This window comes from Lagopus muta, chromosome 1, assembly GCF_023343835.1.
Source record: "Lagopus muta isolate bLagMut1 chromosome 1, bLagMut1 primary, whole genome shotgun sequence".
NCBI lineage: Eukaryota > Metazoa > Chordata > Aves > Galliformes > Phasianidae > Lagopus > Lagopus muta.
This window is the reverse complement of record NC_064433.1, coordinates 178,608,288-178,624,598: the sequence shown is the minus strand read 5'-3', so window position 1 is coordinate 178,624,598 and position 16,311 is coordinate 178,608,288. Positions and strand designations below refer to the sequence as shown.

The window sequence follows — 16,311 nt, the reverse complement described above, 5'->3', positions numbered from 1 at the left end:
AACTTGAATGACCGAACAGCTCTAATCTTACTTGAATTAAATGAATACTTTGTTACTCTTTTTATTTAATATTTATTTATATTTTCCTTGTTTTTCCTACCACTTATTTTCTTCATGTCGACTAATTTTGCATGTGTGTCATTTCTTGATTTGAGTAGTTCAGATGCACAGTGTCATGTTGTCTCATCTCCCCCCCCACCTCCAAAAAAAGTGAAGCATCTCTTTTCAAAGCTTTTTTTCTGCGAAGCAGGGATATTTTTCTTATTCTGGTTATTGTTGCAGGATCAATAGGTCAGTGAACCAAATCTCTGCAATTGTTTGTGACTGAATACTGCATGTTAGCTCTGTGCCTTTTTGAAGTTTTAAAAAGGCATTCTAGCTTTGCTGCCAGAAATTGGGAGGTTAGTGTTCAGAAGTTTTGAGCTAGTCCTGTATGAGAAAATGAACTAGACAAATCCTCAGAAAGTCATAAATCGAGCCAAAATCACATGCTAATTACTTTTTTGAAGGTTCAATGTCCTGCAGACAGTATTTTTAGTATCTATATAATGCAAATGTGAAAACACTTTTTTTATAACTTATAATAGTGTAGGAAATATTTCTGAAGGTAGCATTTCAGAGAATATTTGTCCTCCCAAGCTATGTCGTGCCAATCTGCTCGTGTAGCAGTGTGATTTCTGGCAGTAATCCAAAGCTAAATCTAGAAAGCCACCAGCTTCATGTGAGTATAGGTTACAGCCTTTGGGAGATGCAGGTGGTTTATCGAAATGAAGAGCTCCAGATGATTTCATCTACAGTATCCAAAGCATTTTTCTTTAGAAACTTGTTGAATTTTTCCCACAGTCCTTTTTGGTTTTGGCTACCTCTGCCCAGTATTGCTGCCTGGTTACAAAGTACTTCTGTTTATGTTTGCTGTATAAGAGCTCAAGCATCTCTCCTTTTTTTTTCCTTTTTTTTCCTAGACCTAAGTTATGCTGTTTAAAATGCCTTAGTGAAGCATGCAAGTGCAGATGATTAAACATTTAAAGACTAGAACTATACATAGTAACATATACATAAATCTGATAGTGTCCTTTGCTATATTCTTCACTTGTGCATATGCCTTTCTGATGTTAATTGCCTCAAAAAACGTCTTAATTTTTATCTTCAATGAACAACATCAGACACAGAGGAGCTGGGTTTGTGGCTGTGAGCTGGGCATTGATGTAAAATGCTCTGTTAAGTATTGGATATTTACATGCCCTGCAAAGGAAGCAACACATGATGTTTTCTGCCTAAAATATATCCAAGATGTCATGACTTGCAAATGCTTCAGAATCATTTTAGTGTCTTTTTGTTTGCTTATAGGATTAAGGATGGGAGGCCTAAATTCTGTGGAAGTTGTTTGCTTGCCTCCAACGACGACAGTGTGTTCTTTTACCTTTTGTTTTCATAATGCATGCATTCGGAGAGGAATGCTTCATTAAAATGTTCCTTTTTCTTCTAGATTTGAAATCTGTCTTTGAAGACTCTGCAGTCTTCTTTCTCAGACATTCTTTTACAAGAGACCACTGCCTTTTATTTTTTTTGCTGTCAGCTTATTCATACCATCGCTGTCTTACAGAAACAGAAAGTGGTGCCCTTTGATATATCTTTTCCTTCCCACCCTTTTCTTCTCTCATGTCTCTTCCCTGCTCCCACCTTGTTTTAAAGTACAGATGAAAAGATCAAATAAAAGTTGAGTGAGCTTTTTGGACTTGCCCTGAGTAGTGCAGTGTTGCCACCACCTACAGCACATCTGAATTGCACTGGCAACTTTGACTTAGTTTTTTCCTGATTTCTGAAATCCTATTGGTTAGCCCATTCCAAGTTGTCTCTAGTTGCAGTGCAAGCTTTTCTTGAAGGTTGTTGGTGGTTTTCATTCCTTCATTTGTGCTGTGACGTTCTGAGAGGTTTTTGGCTTTCCTGTGTGGTTCTGCAGCAGTTGTTGGGATATAAAAGTAACATTTCATCTTCTGCGGTGATAGGATCCTGCAGATGTTGCTGACAGAAGTATTGCAAAGGAGAAAACATAAGCAGAACATCTTATTTCTGGCTCCCTTTACTGTAGATGCGACATCGAGAAACTAAGCAAATCTGTCATCTTTTTTCCATCCAAAAAAGATTCGGAATCCACCACCAGTTTGTTCTCCTTCATTAAGCAGAGAAGTTGGCTGTGTTTAGTCTCTCTGTGGACTCCACAATTATTTTAACCCAGGTGTTTTGCTGTGAACAGCTTTCTGGGGGTGATTATTGCTGGCTCAGTAAATATTAATCTTTTTGTAATGTTGAAATAACTTCACAAAAAGAAGATAAACCATACGAGTTTTTCAAGTTTTCAAGCTGGTAACTTTCAGAAGAACTCTCTGGGGAAAAGGAAAGGAGAAAGTGCTGTTTATCCTGGTCAGTTAAACTGCCTGAGACTTTGGTACACTTAGATGAAACATTGTAGATCATACTTGAAGACACACAAAGTGAGCTCTGTTTGGATTTAATTTAGGAGGAGAAGTCTTGAGTCCATATGATTTCATACACAAACTCTTGTAGGCTTCCAGCTGAAAGAGGACCATTTTTGCTGGGCACTAAGGCATTTATGCTGAACCTGGATTTAATTGAAGTTGCTGCTGACTTCATTGTATTTTTTAAATTCAATTTTATATTAGGTGCATAAGTAAGTGTTACCTTACAACAGATGTTTCATTTCAACTTAGAGGAACATCCTTGTGGGGTCAGGCCTATTAGTCTTCAAAGCATTTTTACTTCTTAACAGATTAACTGAATTATCTGTTCTTACACTGTCAGTTTCCTACTTGAGATACCCTTAAGTAAAAGTGCAGCAATTCTGTGTTTTGTTCTTGTTACTTTTTAAGAAAGGTTTTTGACCAGTGACTTTATCAGTATTTGTATCTTTCAGAATTGCATTTAATGTTTTCATTGATGGATAAAGTTCCAAACGGGATCGAGCCCATGCTGAAAGACTTGGAGGAACATATTGTTAGTGCTGGACTTGCGGATATGGTAGCAGCTGCTGAAACTATTACTACTGTAAGTGACTTGCTTTTAAAAAACAAACAAAGCTGGCAGTTAAATGCTGTAATTGTAGGTCACACATGAGTGGAAATGGTTTTTGAAGATTCTTGGTCTTTCTAAGCATAGAACTTTGCAGTATCCTTAGAAATATATATATTTTTAACTCTTTACATTTTCAATTGTTTCTTTAAGTGATAAGTGCACAGGTTACTTCATTATGTGCTAGGATTAAAAAGGCATAATTAGTTTTCTCAAAGTTCTAACTTCCTGATGAAATTTGAGATATACTTTCAACTACCAATCCAGATATGGCTCTAAGTGTGGAAATTTTATAAGGTTTGCTTTCTACCAGTCTTTTCCAGCTTCTTATAATCTTTTTCTCAGAGTCTGGGAAGCCTGGGTATTTTCAGCCATTGGGATGTTCATTTTCTTGATCTCTGAAAGCATTTTTTTTCATTTGGAAGGTATTATACAGTATTTAAAACTTGTATTTTTTCTCTCTGTGTTTATTTTTGTATATAGGAAACATGATCCTGAAAGTCTGTGTTGAGGTTTACAGTGCTGTAAAACTCTTGAGTACAGGGAATAAAAATAAAATTCTCCTTTGTAGTCCTGGAGCCCTAGGGAGACTATGGGATTATAGATGAGAGAATTAAGCTCATGCTAACTTCTGTGAAATCTGCTTTTTAATTTGATTGTTGCCTGTTTTAACTTCAGGATTCTGAGAAGTATGTAGAGCAATTGCTTACACTGTTTAATCGATTTAGTAAATTGGTTAAAGAAGCTTTTCAAGATGATCCAAGATTTCTTACTGCAAGAGATAAGGTATGTGCTTCTACTCACCACTTGTTTTCAGCTCTTTAAGAATCGTTAAAAACAATATTATGATGCCTTGTGAGCACATGCTGCTAAATCTAGAAATTGCTCTACTCTGATAAGTATGTGAACTAAAAGTTGGTGTAACTTACTAACAACTGATTTGTTTTGAATTGGTTGTGTGATAATGCATCAAGTTTCATTTGTGTGTAGCTTTGGAAAATTGTTGATCAAAAGATTCTCTGTTTTTGAGCACCTTTAAATTTTAATATTGATTCAGTGATGTATTTATGTTTAGAATTTATTGTGTTTGGGTGTAGTCATATAGTTTCAGATATGGAACCCGTTCCACGCAATTCCTTCCCTTTTAAGTTGTTGCTTAAGGTGGTGTGTTAAGGAAAAAAAAGAGAACGTAAAACAGCAGTTAATGGAAAACTGAGTCACAGGGTTTGATCTCATATTGAAAATCAAATCTGCAATCTTTGAACCAATAGAACTGAATTAATTTCTTCCTGTGATAACCTAAAAAGGCAGGATAAAACTTTTGTGATTCACATATTGGGAAGAGAAATTGAAGCTCTGACTATGTGTTTATTTATTTTAGGCATACAAAGCAGTTGTGAATGATGCTACAATATTTAAACTTGAATTGCCATTGAAGCAAAAGGGGTAAGCCATATGAACTTGAATGTGAGTCAGGGTAATTAGATTGTTCAAGACAGAGCTTCTGTTTTTAAATGTCTTCAAGAGGTAACACTGCATTTAAAAGTGCCTTCTCTTATAAAATTTCAGATGGATTATCCAGCCCTGTTGAGATGTGTTTCGTGTGGGAGCAGATCAGCGAATAGCAGTTTATTTAAACAGCTTTGTTTGTAGTAATTGTGAATCTTTTGTTTTGTAGTAATGAATCCGTTTGTTAGTTGAATTTAGGAATACTTTCCTGGATTATTGCTACCAAAAAACTGAGCTGTAGAACTGCCAAACTCCAGTAAAAGTACTGGGTAATGCTTTGAGTGTGACCTGTGCAGGTTTTCTTTCTTGGTTGCAGTGTAAAATTAACCAGGTTAGCTTAAACATCTTTCAGTAGAAGATTAAGCTGACATGCACTTGAGAGGAAAATGATGCTGATGGGGGCAACTCTGCTAGTTCAGCCTGGAGGAGATAGAAGTCAGTCAGATGATTGTTAGCATTTAACTTATGGTGGTTGGGATTGCTTATGTGTCGTTTGTAGTCTGACACTACAGAACCAAAGGCTGGCAGCTGCAACTAAACTGGTTTGTCCAATCTTACTGAAGTTAGCTGAGGGGCACATATCTCCAGTTCCTGTGCCTTTTGTGAAAATAGGAGCACGGGTAGGTAGAAGACGCAGCAGAAGACTGAAAGAGACACTTCCTACTTTGGAAAAGCCAGGCAACAGGAGACATGGATCCATATTGATCTTGTGTTGGCTAGAGCACGAGTTACTGCATTCTTATAGTTTCTGGTGTTGAGATTATTTTTAAAAAAATGCCAATATGAGTTTCAGAAGTGCTTTTTATTGATTTGCTAGAATTTCCTTATAAACTGAGCATTTGTCTGTTTTATGGAACGTTTGCAGGGTGCACAAAATTATGTGCATTCTCTGGCAAGCCAGTCTGCACTTTCTAGGAGCCATGGATAAAATAAAATGTCTGCTATCTCACAAGACACCTGTACAAGTTGAAATGATTCTCTGCACTTTTATTAGTGTGGGTAAAGCCTGTATTTTTCCTATTTCCAGTTTATCATGTCTCATTCTTCCCGATAAATAGTCATCAATTTATCTTTTTCTTAGGGGAAAGGCATAATGAAACTATACTTCTCAGAGTTTATTATTTAGCACCTGTGAGTTGGGAGTAGCATAGGTATTGAAGTCTGTTCAGTATTTTTGTACAGAGAGTCAGAGAATGGTTGAGGTCAGCAGGGAGCTCTGGATCCTTCTGGCCCAAGCTCTGCTGAAGCAGGGCTGCTCAGGGCTGTGTCTAGATGACATGTGCTTCTTAACACTGTTTGCTTTTGGACTAATAGCAATGTGGGACGGAGATTAGCCTTGCTGGTTTTATTACTGGAAGAACACTCTCACAACGGACTGGATCCCTGCTTTGCATACTTTGTAAAGATGTAGGCAAGATGGACTTTTTTCTATGTCTGTGTTTAGATTTCCCGTGGGAGTATGCAAATCAGTGCCTGTATTTGACTCCTAAAAGCTAAATATACCTAGTGATCTCTTAGTGACCACTGTGATGGCAGTGGTCTTCTGTTCAGCATTCTTCTTCCTAAGCTCTTTCAAGTTCCCTGTGTATACATTCTCTTTTAGCATTTATCTACTGTAGATAGCAAGCAAGGGTGAGGGAGTGAGCAAGAGCACTGGATTCCTGAACATCCCCAAGGCTTCTTCACTGCAGTCTTGCTCACTGCCTTTATTTTTCCAAGGGAATCCATTACAGAGAACGTTGGGCAACGATTTGAGACTAGAAATCAAGTTGGTGCCACCTGACACTAGGAATAATTTTATTCAACAGTAGGTTACAGGTTCAGAATGCAACCTTGTGATCGCAGGCCTTTTGAAGAACCTCAGTCTGTATACTGTAGTATCTCCTTGTTAACCCTCAAACTATTTAATCTGCCAGCTGTTAGCCTCCTGTTTCTGCCTCTTATGAAATAATTTCATTGTGTTGCTACATGATACGTGTGTCAGCTTTTGCCTCCTGGGCACTGCAGGAAGTTGTTCTTGAGAGTTGTCAAGAGGCCATACTGATGAGTGAAATATCTGCTAAGTTTTTGCTGGAATCCTCACTATCATTTACTTGATTAAAACTACAGTTTGAATATAATCATACTTAGAAAGTTCTAAAATGAAAAGCAGTTGGAATGATCAAGCTGTAAAAGCTGTCTGAAAATGCTTAATAGTATTTATTCTTCCAAGAGGAAAAGGGAGTTGTCACTAGTTTTTCATTAGTGTTGAATTCCCTTGTTCCACTATGGCCCTGCCAAGAGGAGTGCTTGGTCTGTCTTGTTCACAGTGTGACTGCTCCAGAATAACAGGATTCTTTTCAGTTTGAAGATATGTTGTTCTTTCTTTATTTAGTGTTGGATTGAAAACACAGCCTGAATCCAAATGCCCTGAGCTTCTTGCTAATTACTGTGACATGTTGCTAAGAAAAACACCACTAAGCAAAAAATTAACCTCTGAAGAAATTGAAGCAAAGCTTAAAGAAGTGGTATGTTCTTGCTTTCTTCTACTTGATTAGTCTGAAGAATGAATTTGGTTGGTGTATTTCCTCATGTGGGTCAAGGCCTTGATCTTGGAAAATAGTTATGTGAAGTGCAGCAGTAGGGAACGAGTTTTGTATCACGATGCATGTGTGTTTGTATCTTACTGCCCATGCGGAGTTTCATACCTCTTTGTTGTCTTCACCAAATTAATATGCTGAAGTATTGCTCATTTAAGCTCTGGTGTGTTACGGTAGTGAAGGTTAGGGCAGAAAACAACACAGGGTGCTTCATATTAATGTCTTGTGTGATCTAAGAGAAGTTCCTGATGGCTGACAAAGGAACAATGTGAAGGTGCAACATTATAAAAGCTTGATAGCTGGTGGCTGTGATAGCACAGCCTGGGTCCTCTTCAGTCACCCAAAAGTAGCCTTTTCTACATCATAGTCTACAGGGGCATTAGATGGGCATTTAAAGATTTGCCTAATGGTGCAAATAAATATACTAAAATCTTTTTTGACAGCTTTTGGTACTTAAATACGTACAGAATAAAGATGTTTTCATGCGATATCACAAAGCTCACTTAACAAGACGCCTGATATTGGATATATCAGCTGATAGTGAAATTGAGGAGAACATGGTGGAGTGGCTCCGGGTGAGTAGCCTGTTGTCCTTCTGTGCTCGGCTGTTCCTGTTGTGTGTGCTAGTAATTCTCATTCTTAAATGCTTTAATTCCTACTCCTTGCTTCAGCAAGTTCTGTTTTAAATAGCAGGCTGTGCAGGTCATCTTACACTTCCATTTTATTATGAAACTTTGTGAAAGTAAAACATTATTAAGAGGAATGTTGATGCTAAGAGTGATAATTATAGTTTTTAAAATATTTTGTGTATCTGTAAACCATTTTTTCCCCGTGCAAATAAGCAAAATGCAGTGTACTTGTTGTTTAAGCATGTAAATAATTTCACAATTAGACTGTTGGTCTAACTGTGAAATTTTATGTAAATTAGAATATTACTTGAATGCCTTCATTCATTTATTCCCTAATGCATGCATACATTCTTAAGCACATGGATTTCTTTAAAAGAATCATCATATACTCTTAAGGGAAACTACTTGTGATACATGCAAAAGAACTCCTTTGTATCACATAAAATTTGTTACAGTGAAGTGATGCTGTCCGTGTACCTCACCGCTCTGTTCTCTTTTTTGAGTTCATTATTATTCTTAGTTGCCTCTGTCATAGTTCAGTGTTCTGTTTGTTTGCACAGGAAGTAGGTATGCCAGCAGACTATGTAAACAAGTTGGCTAGAATGTTCCAGGATATCAAAGTATCTGAAGACTTGAACCAGGCCTTCAAAGAAATGCACAAAAATAATAAACTTGCTTTACCAGGTATTGTTTTCATATGATTTAGTGGTTTTAATTTCTTGTGCAGCTAAAAAATCCTGTTGAGCCTTGAGTTAAAATTATATCAACTGCAGGTTGAACGGTCTTCGGAGCACTGCTACCCCTAGATTGGAACGTCTGTACTTTGCTTTTCTTACAGTTGACTCTTGAGCTATATCGTTCTGGAAGTTATTGGGTGTATCTCCTAGATATGGGCTCCCTAACTGTAGCTAAATTCCAGGTAGGGCTCGAATCCACCTCCAAGCAGGGGAATGCTTTAACTGTCCCCTTCTTTATGCCCCTGTCATTCTTCATGAGTGCTTTATACTGCGCTCTTCCCTTACCTGCCAGTAGGAGAGACTGATGCACACCGTTAAGAGTTCAAATTGCATTTCTGAGATTAAATTTCACTGATGAGAAAGACAGAACATCCAACCTTGGGCCTGCTGCTGCTGAAACCCCTTGAGAGGTGCTTACCAACATCAGCTGTAGAGCTGCATTACTGCTTAAGGAGCTCTGCAGAGGGAGGACAAAAAAGCTAAGGTTTCAATCAGTATTGCTGACAGAAAGCCAGTGGTCCATAAATGGAGTGCGTTAATGGGTGGGCACCTTGCTGTTTCTGGAAATTCAGTCCATCCCAGTTGTATTTAGAACAGAAGAAGAATGCATTCTGTTTGTCTGCCTGTTACACCTGCAGTTTCATATAATCCAGTATTGTCTTGCAGCTGACTCTGTGAATATTAAAATTCTGAATGCTGGTGCCTGGTCCCGTAGTTCTGAAAAAGTGTTTGTCTCACTGCCCACGGAATTAGAAGATCTCATCCCAGAAGTTGAAGAATTTTATAAAAAGAATCACAGTGGTAGAAAACTGCACTGGCACCACCTCATGTCCAATGGAATTGTAAGTGTATACTTCTTGGTGCTTCAGTCTGAACGGCAGTACTTTGTGTGTTTATGGTAGCAAGAAAGCTTGTTATCCAGAAAGCCTTTCAAGGAAAATTGTCATTCTGTTCACAGATAACATTTAAGAATGAGGTTGGCCAGTATGACTTGGAGGTAACAACATTTCAGCTAGCTGTGCTGTTTGCATGGAACCAAAGACCCAGAGAGAAGATCAGCTTTGAAAATCTTAAACTGGCAACTGAACTCCCTGATGCAGAACTTAGGAGGACTTTATGGGTATTTTACTTTCTTTTGAAACAGATTTCTTCCTGAGTTTTTGTACTCTGAAGTACGGAATTAATATTTTTAAAGTGCTGTCAGATAATACTTCAATACTTCAAAGTGTGAACGCCTTTTTTCTTAATTAATCGATTGTGAAGCTGGCTTCTTGTACTACTGTTAAGCACACACAGCCTTTACATTAACATGTTCTCTATGCTTGGAATTACGTAACGTAAGCTTTTGAAAACAGCAAGATCTTTCTGGCCATATACAGCATAAAGCACACAGTTGGGATTGTGGTTTGTGGAGTGGGACTGGTCTAATTCTAGGAACTCTTGATAAATGTATGTTGCTTAAAAATAATGCATTTGCTCTACCAGTCTTTTAATAATTTAGCTCCCAAAAGAAAAGAGAAATAATGTACATCAGGCAGCACCACACGCTACTTCTGTAGCCGTGAGTTTGTGTGTTTTTTCTTTTTATTATTTTACTTATGGTAACTCATTTCAGAAAGAGATTTGGTAAGCTATGTTTCATCCCTGATTTCACTGGTGACTTTGTGTTGCCCGCTGGCACCTTTGAACAAGGCTGTGTGGTTCCTCCACAACAGTCTGCACAGCAGTGAGCGATGTTCTTAAAGAGTACTTGTTTCCATTTAGAAAGTCTTGTGTTTTATTTTCATTCTTTTTTCCCCCCTTTTTCTCTGTAGTCTCTTGTAGCATTTCCAAAGCTGAAACGTCAGGTTTTATTGTATGAACCTCAAGTCAATTCACCCAAAGACTTTACAGAAGGAACCCTCTTCTCGGTGAACCAGGAGTTCAGTTTAATGTAAGATGATGCTTGAAAATGAAAATAACTATGTGCTTTTTTATAGTTAAAGGAATTCACGTTAACCTTCGTCCTTGGAAGTTCTCAAGATTCAGCTAGACACAGGCTTTGCTGTCCTATAATCATTTCACTTTTAGTGATAGTTGTGCTTCAGACAGGTGGTTGAAGCAGATGACCTCCAGCAGCCCCTTCAGACAAGTGTTTGTATAGTTCTGATTTCTGTGAAGTTAAATTTCTTAAATGCCTGGGGATGAGGTGCAGAATTGGAGGCTCTGCCATCTTCCCATTGCTAATGAGTCCATGAGGTTTTATGTAGGAAAATGCCAAGTCTGCTGCTGCTGGGGCTTAGTTTCTTGCTCAGGGACACAGTGGTTCATTTGTTCCTGTCGTCAGGATCACAAGCTTTGGGAAATGATGTGAACACATGACAGAAGAGACAGGCTGCACAGAAGTGTTGGGGGTGACCAGTGAAGAATGCCATCAGCTTTTTGCCATGTCTGCTATGATGTCTGTTTTTTCCCCTCTATTTTTTTATGCTGTACAGACACTTCTTGTGATGAAAAAGGAACTAGTCACGTTTCCTGAACTTTGTTGTAAAAACTCCTTTGAAGAACCCTAGTTTTATGTAACTAAACTGAAATATGTTTCTCTAGACATCTATTCTTTAAAATAGTGCTGGTAACTTCTCAGTTTTGAGAGCTATCAGTTTCAGCTGATGAATTTTGTTGTAACATTAGTATATTGGTGGTGGGGTTTTTGTGTGGAGGAATTGGCGTTGAATTTGGATTTGTCAGCCAGTATCCCAGTCCTGCAATGCTTCTAGTCTTATAAATGTCTGATACACAATGGTTCTCCTTGCTGCTGTAATTTAACTTTAGTAGGAATTCCTTAGTTGAAAATGTATCTGTGCCTTATTTTTATACAATACAACTTTTTCAGAAAAAATGCTAAAGTTCAGAAAAGGGGCAAGATAAATTTGATTGGTCGATTGCAACTTACTACAGAGAGAATGCGAGAAGAGGAGAATGAAGGAATAGTCCAGCTAAGGATATTACGAACCCAGGTAAGTGTGTGTCAGAGGAATCTTACAGTTCTTTTTCTTTCGATGTGTTATCACAGCCTCCTGTTGCTGATGAATGAAATGAGTGCTTTTTAATCCCACTTGGGCTTCTTCGGTATGGTTCTGATACTTTGTGAGGAGCTCATGCTGTGTGCGTGTGTGCTTGTAGTCACAGCCAGATTAAACTCCAGGACAGCCAACCCGTAAAGTGTCCCACCTCTCTTAACACCCTGGCCATTCTTTTAGCCAAATGGTTAATGCCTGCATGTGCTTACCAAATGAGAACACCTTGTAAGTGCTACTCTGACACTAAGCTTGTATTTCACAAGGTTTGTCTCAGATCACCCTGACTTCTGCTCAGAGGATGAGCGGGTGAAAAAACACCAGGTTTTAGTGACTAACTCACACTCTAGATGTCAAATTTTGCAGATTCACCATTGACTCAAGTTGTATTGCTTGTGCATCTTGCCAGTGTTCCATTCTGTCACTGTATCACCTTCTTTGTGAAGATAGTTCAGTATCTGCTTAGGCTTAGGAATTGTGGCTTACAGTTAATACCTGATTACTGACAAATTCAAAGCCATTTACTTCATGGATTTATAACTTCCATCATGCTTTGAACATATCCTAAATTAGCCTTTTGTACACAGTTTCCTTTGGTTTGAGTCTATCAAGTTCTTGGCCACAACCTGGAAGACAACAAACTCCATGGTTTGACCTTGCAAGCAAAGAGTGTTCTGATTGTGTTGTTTGTTTTCTTTTTCAGCATTCTTGATTTACTTTGTTCTTTCTCGTAAGCATAAGGAATAGAAACTCCCAGTAGATCTTCGTACTGTTTTATTCTGAAGTTTAATCGTGATAGTGAACCTGGGCAACTGGCTGTAATTCACAAAGGTGAATTCAGCATAGAAAAGTGTATTCAGAGTGTGTCTTTTTCAAGTGGGTTAAGGTTTGGCCCTCACTTCAGGAATACGTAAGCAAGAGCAGATGTTGGCCTTGCCTCATTTTAATTGAGGTGTCTTAAGTGCAGTACTTACAGTGGCAAAATAGTTCTTACATTTGATTATTGAGGAAGAATATGCATTTCTTTGCTGCCTTGCTGTACCGAGGGTCCCCTGTTAATGCTGTGTTTGCTTTGCCATTTCCACCAGACATTTCAAAATGTTTTTTCTCTCATTCCCCACCAGGAGGCTATCATCCAAATAATGAAAATGAGGAAGAAAATTACTAATGCCCAGCTTCAGACTGAACTGGTAGAAATATTGAAAAACATGTTCTTACCACAAAAGAAAATGATAAAAGAGCAAATTGAATGGCTTATAGAGCACAAATATATCAGAAGAGATGAGTCGGATATCAACACCTTCATATATATGGCATAACGTGAGGACTCTGTGAGATGCTGAGAACACAAATGGAAGGGTGCTTGGACAGACAGCTGCAACAGTTTGTGCTGCAAAGGACCTGTTTTGACTTTCATTACGTATTAAAATCCCTGCCTTACCTTAAAGAGGACTCTATTTTGCCAATCTCATTCAGCTAGCATGATGGCATTCCCTTCATGTTGCACACTTTTAACAGCATGCTGTTTTGTGGGAAACTTGCATTCATGAAGAGCCCATTGTGAACTTTTAAAAGTAGATTTGACTTACACCCACCAGGAAGAATACAGGTTTGGGTTTTTAGATGACCAGTACTTGCACAAAGGAAAAATATTCAAATATTCATGCACTGAGGAACTGCTACTAGTTTTGTTTTGGTTTTTGTTGTTGGTTTTTTGGTTTTTTTTTTAATGCAATTAGGACTAGAAGTAGCACTTTCACTTTTGTGTTTTGGATCAACAGAGTCATGTACTGTCCACCTTTGATCCTTTTTGTAATAACATTTGAGAGACACATGCCTCACAAACTGATACATATTTGTTTTCATTAAAATCTGTTGGCTAGAGCAGTGCTTCAATCTAGTAACTGGATTTTAATATTTGACACATAAGTGACATAAAAATAGTTCCAACTCATGGGTGATACTTTCCTTTAAGCAAGAGAGCATTGTTTTTAAATTGCTTTCTGTAAAGAAGTGGATATACATTATTTGTTACTTTATTTGGACAGATGATTTGGTACAATCCTCTTTGAGAAGGCAAAGCTTTCTTGAATGATATTCCACTATAAAAACAGTTTCCATAGATAGGTCTGTTATTCAAACAAAAATATTAAATGTATTTCCTTGTACATTTAATATTTGTATTCCAGGTATTTAAATATGATGTACATGTAAGCGCATTAAAGAGAAATTGGTACCCAAATTCTCAGAAGATAACACTCAAAGATTCCTGTATTAATTCCTCACTGGTAGCTCTCTCTGTATGCATAGATGTAAGGTTAATCACATATTGGCTCTTCTGTTCCTTGAAAGTCAACATCTTTGAAACTGTCAGAATGGGAAATGCAGTTCTAACTGAAATGGTAGAAAGCTTAGGAAAAACGCCCTGTGTGATGTATGTGGAGAGAGTGCCAAGGACACACCAGGAATTCCAATTTCTTAATGTTACCTCTTCTGTTGTCAATCATCTGAAGTAGTTGTTTGGCAATGCTTGCCTCTCTGCTGCTCTGAAATGCCCCTGCATGTCCTGGGCTGTAATAGGACTCACTGGAGCAGAGTGTCTGTCTTGGGATAAAAGGTAAGTTGAGCCTTACTCAGTTCTGTATGAATATTCGTATCTAAATTGCAAGTGTGCATTTTTTAATTTACCAGTCAAGTACAATATCTCAAGGTCTTCTCAAATGATTGAAAGAGGGTAGAGGATAGGATTGACCTTAGTCAGAAAGGAAAACCTTCCATTGAAAGGAGGAGTTTATTTTTACATGGTTGCAGTAAAGGGTGAAATAAGAGCGGTTTAAAAGCAAACTCACTGCAGGAGTGGCTGTTTGCCCCCTTAAACCAGCTGCTTGGTCTGCTTACTAACGTACTTGCCATCGTGACTGCCTGCGTGTGGTGTGTGCTTGGTCCTCTGTTTGACTGAGGAATTTGCAGTACTGGAGGTTTCACGAACAAGAAGAGATGTAGAGACGCCGAGACCTGGCAAAGTAGTGTTTGCAAACTACAAATCAAGCTCGATGCTTTTATTGATTAAAAACAGTTGATGCTGTTCAAAAATACCGCATCTTTTTTCTTCTCCTGTGGTGTTGCTATTTAGAATCAAAAGCAAGTGGTGCTCTGTGTAGTTAGCCACTAAAACCATTCAAATGGTAGAAGACAAAATTCTAATAAAATCCTTGTGCTACGGGCATTTTGGTATATGGAAGGTAAATTACAGGCAGTGAGTGCTCAGTTGAGATAGCTGGGAGAAACTAACCCAGAGCTCTAAAACATGACAGTCTGAGCACAGCCTCCACCATAAGAAATGCCAGCCCTTAAGCACAGGAACGCACAGACGGAGCGCTGTGAGGGGGCAGTGCAGCTTCTGAAGCCATTGACTTAGGTTGAGAGAAGTTGAGAGTGTCTTACATGCAATCATTCAGGAAGTTGGAGCGCATGCAGAAAGCAGCAGAGTGTTAAAATCTAACAAACTGTTTTCCCTCAACTAATAGTATGAAATAGTATAACCTCAAAGTTACCTATGTACCTTCTCAACACCTGGGATGTGGAAATACACTTGGTAATGTGCCTACAACATGGTCATTTTTCTTTAAATATATGCTGAAAATGGATGTTGGTTTTTTATTAAATCTAAGAATCACACCAGCAGATTTGTTAAAGATGCAGAATCGTGTTTAGCATCCTTCATCAGGTCACTTTCACCAGTATGCACTTAGAACTCCTATCAGCTGGGGCACAGGGAGGTAGCTGGGCTGAATGTTCTTTTGAGGATGGCAGAGTTCAGCTCTGAATGAAAATGAACTATTCTTCATTTGCAATATGGCAACAACGCACTTTTAAGGCTACAGTTCTTAGCTATGAATTCATATGTCCAAAGACCTTGCTTAAAAGAGGTGCTGCATCTCAGAAGCATGTTGCCACACACTGCCACGGTGAACGGCTATGGAGAAAACCTGTTGTAGACAAGGGGGGGGAATCGCTCTTAATGGGTTTAATTAAGGAATACTGTTAAAACTTTCTCTGTCCCAACAACGTGATGAGGATCTCAGTTTCAATTTTGAAGTCTTCCATTTTCCTCTTTCCACAGTTGGTGTTCCTAGCTCCTATTTTTGTTCATCTTTCATTCATGTGTTATGACTGTAATGCAATTGCGTTTCCAAAAGGAAATGTGACTTTCCTGTTATCACCTTTATAAACTTAACCTAAACGTATTGAATGTTCACACGTTGCATTGATTTGCATTGGGATGCCATTGTCCTGTAAAGTGCGCATTTTAAAAATACAATTGGCAAAAAGATTTGATAGTTTTACAGAAAGATTTGCTATCTCAAACCGTTTTCTATTTTCATCGAAATGACTGGGATGCTACCTTTGTAATTCTTTGAGGTCAGATTTGTGAAATAAACAATACACGAAAGCTTTCCTGTCATATACACTATATGTAGTCTGGAGTGTTGAGCAAACTTGAGTTCCTGAGTTGTAATATCTATCTGCGTATGGTATTTACAATTTTGAATGTGTGCCACTACCGAGGTGATAACGCTGTACAGTTTGGAATGGTGGTAGTTTCTGTATGGCAGTCCAGCTGAACTATTTTGATGTACTGCTTAATTTTTGAATTTTATTTTTTAAGTTGTATAATTTATTTTCTTGCAAAATAAAAATGTAATATAAAAGA

General features: G+C 38.1%; 1 protein-coding gene across 2 annotated transcripts in view; it reads left to right on the top strand.

The window, feature by feature from the left end:
- The window catches only part of CUL5 (cullin 5), a 31,755-nt gene extending 15,444 nt beyond the window's left edge, over positions 1-16,311 (top strand). For both annotated transcript variants that reach the window (XM_048935260.1, XM_048935269.1), the window contains exons 9-19: positions 2,933-3,063; positions 3,766-3,873; positions 4,469-4,533; positions 6,971-7,103; positions 7,619-7,750; positions 8,365-8,488; positions 9,208-9,383; positions 9,500-9,661; positions 10,356-10,474; positions 11,414-11,537; positions 12,722-16,311. In XM_048935260.1, the coding sequence (XP_048791217.1) occupies positions 2,933-3,063; positions 3,766-3,873; positions 4,469-4,533; positions 6,971-7,103; positions 7,619-7,750; positions 8,365-8,488; positions 9,208-9,383; positions 9,500-9,661; positions 10,356-10,474; positions 11,414-11,537; positions 12,722-12,916 (1,469 nt within the window). In that variant the 3' untranslated portion in view covers positions 12,917-16,311. The remainder of the gene's footprint in view (positions 1-2,932; positions 3,064-3,765; positions 3,874-4,468; positions 4,534-6,970; positions 7,104-7,618; positions 7,751-8,364; positions 8,489-9,207; positions 9,384-9,499; positions 9,662-10,355; positions 10,475-11,413; positions 11,538-12,721) is intronic.